The sequence below is a fragment of the Loxodonta africana genome, chromosome 4 (genome assembly GCF_030014295.1).
Source record: "Loxodonta africana isolate mLoxAfr1 chromosome 4, mLoxAfr1.hap2, whole genome shotgun sequence".
NCBI lineage: Eukaryota > Metazoa > Chordata > Mammalia > Proboscidea > Elephantidae > Loxodonta > Loxodonta africana.
The window spans coordinates 82733678-82736741 of NC_087345.1; the positions used below are offsets into that span (position 1 = coordinate 82733678).

The following is a 3064-nucleotide window of genomic DNA, read 5'->3' on the forward strand; positions in this document are numbered from 1 at the left end:
AAATGTCAGCTTTAAATCTACTTAATAATTTATTTGGCTTAGACAGATAATATTGAATTGCATTGTATTTCAATTTTGAAGAAGTTTCCAGTATCTATTTTAAATATCTAGGAGAAAAAAAATAAATAAAAGCTGCTTTTTTTGAATAGCATGAATGAAACAAGATCTAACATAACAATTAGTGAATATACTCCCTATGAGAAACTAGTTAAATTTTCTAGCAGTATTTAGCTAAAACTAGCATCAAAGAATTTTCATCTTAGAGGGTCCCTTCCAGTTAAGATGGTCTTCTCCACACATGAATGACAATTTTTATGTTATTGCAGGGCAGACCGCACTTGTGATGTTCAGCCAAACACCACTTGACAAACACTAACCGAACTTCAGGAATGGAATCTTAAACTTATGATAAATTAAATGATCTTAGTCAAATGTTGAACAGATCATGTGAATGGCTTACCCCAAATTCTTAGGGAATACATTCCTGCAGCTGGATTTTGAATTGCATGCACACTTCATGATATATTTTTTTCAGGGTCATTTTTGGTGAGATTCAAGATTTATAGGAAATGGTGGTTCAAATTTGCTTTTAAATGGGAAAGCAGATGATTCTCCATTTTTTATCAAATATGGATATGCTTTATTGGATAGTATGAGATCTAGGTAGACAGAATAGGCAGGCTTCCCAAAATAGTGACCTTAAAATCTGTTTTGAAGTATACTCAGGGACAAAGGAGGAGGTTACAGAGGGAAGGACTAAACTAGAAATTTTTTAGCTGGCCAACAAGTTGAAGGGTCACGCCTTGGAGATCTCTGGGCAGGTGAAGGCAATGTGGTTGCATAGCGGTCTACTTCCTATTATTTTCTCCCTAAATGATATAAAATCATGAGAGCAGAAAGTAAATTCTACACCCTAGGTGGGAAAACTCTTTTCGTAAAAGACCGGATAGCAAATACTTTAAATCTTTAGGCAATAAGGTTCACTAAACTACTTGATTCTTTCATTAAAAGCAGCCATAAGCAACATATGCCAGTGAAAGGGTATAACTCTATTCCAATGACACTTGATTTAAAAAAAGAGGAAGTGGACAGAGTTTGTTCCCAGGCCTTGATTTGCTGACTCTGTGACATGGTCATTACTCCTAAGGTATTCTCATGTGGCTTTGAAGAAGTATTAATAAGGCCTGTCACTCTGGCTGGCCTTGTTCTCTTAGCCATGAAAGCAATTCTGACTGAGATTGAAGAGGGTAAGGAATTACTTGATCAGAGTAGGTTCATGAGTCAAAATGAAAGGACCATAAGAAAGTTAACCTAATTCAACTAGTTAGAACTTTAGAAGAAATATTAAGGAACTAGCCTTCCATTTTCACTTGATTGCACACTTTCAGTGTACTCTTACTTTTGTGAATTAAATGCAATTTTTTTAATCATATCATTGAAAGATTGTTTTACCTGCTTATTTCTCAAGGTATAAATGAAGGGGTTTAACAAAGGAGCAACAGATGTAGTGAGCATGGATACCCCTTTATTAATGTCCACATCCTCTTTGGCTGAAGGTTTGATATAGATGAAGATACAGCTACCATAGGTGATGGAAACAACAATCATGTGAGAAGAACACGTGGAAAAAGCTTTTTTCCTTTGCTGAGTAGATGGGAATCTTAGTATTGTCTTGATGATATATATGTAAGAAAGAACCACGCCTATGAGTGTGATAATGAATGTCAACACTGCACAAATTATAACTACCTGTTCTGTGAACCATGTATCTGAGCATGAAATCTTAAAAAGAGGAGCTGCATCACAGCCAAAATGATCAATGGCATTGGAGTCACAGAATTCCAGCTGCAGGCCCATACCAAGCGGTGTGATGATGATCATCAACCCAGAGATCCAGCAGCAGAGGACGAGGATGGTACAGACTCTGCTGTTCATGATGGTCATATAATGGAGGGGCTTGCAGATGGCCACATAGCGGTCATAGGACATGGCAGCCAGGAGAAAAAACTCTGTGGCCCCAAAGAGTCCAATAAAAAATATTTGACTTGCACAAGCATCATAAGTAATTGTATTATCCCTAGTTGATATACTGTACAGGAATCTGGGAATACAGACTGTTGTGAATGAGATTTCTAAAAAGGAGAAGTTTCGAAGGAAAAAATACATAGGTGTTTTAAGGTGGGAATCCGTGAGAGTAAGAATGATAATGGTCAGGTTTCCGGTTATACTCAGAATATACATCGGAAATAAAAAGATGAAAACCAGAACTTGCAGCTGTGGGTCATCAGTAAGTCCCAGCAAGATGAAAGTTGTTACTGCTGTATGATTTCTCATTACTACCTTTGATCTTTAGGCAATCTGCATGTAAAGAAAAAATCAGAAAGTGTACAACTCACCAGAAAGAACAAATACTAAATGACCCCTTCCTCTTATTCATTATGGTTTTCAGTGATCTATATGAGCCTTACTTTAAAATGGACTCCACTGAAAAGAGCTTTGAGGTTTTATTCCCTTTTTTTATTCTCAAAAACTCACATCAGGTTTTGTCTATTACATCTATAGCTTATAAAATTTTTTTCACATTTTCTCTGTAATATTTTTAAGTACTGTGAAAATTTCTCTGGTAAAGTATGCTACCTCACCTTCAAATAGAAAACTAGAAAGGCTAAAAAACAACAAAATAAACAAGTAAATAAACAAAAAAATTATCCCTTGGAAAGTACCAAAATGGTAATAGGGCAAGAAGGACTTGTGGGATAAAGATCCATAGAAAGGTAAGATGGATATTTAACAACATATTTCCCATTGAGGTATTAACTATTTTTCATCTGAAAGGTGTGATATCTTTCTGTGAGTCTCATGAGTTTGGATAAGCACACAAAATGAAGTTCAGAGTCCATCAAGGATGAGATAATCTGGGAAATATCAATTGGGACTTTCATGGACTATAGGAGTTATGATGAACTGGAATTAGACCATCTTTTGTAATTAGTTCCTGATTGGATTAGGATGATATGGCCTAATTGACTTCCAGGGCAAAATAAAGTGCCAATAGAAGAACAAC

General features: G+C 35.8%; 1 protein-coding gene across 1 annotated transcript; it reads right to left on the reverse strand.

The window, feature by feature from the left end:
• Window positions 1-1395: 1395 nt before the first annotated feature.
• Window positions 1396-2367, reverse strand: LOC135231363 (olfactory receptor 6C2-like). The gene has a single exon (XM_064285233.1). The coding sequence runs from the start codon at window positions 2332-2334 to the stop codon at window positions 1396-1398; it is 939 nt and encodes a 312-aa protein (XP_064141303.1). The 5' UTR covers window positions 2335-2367.
• Window positions 2368-3064: the final 697 nt, after the last annotated feature.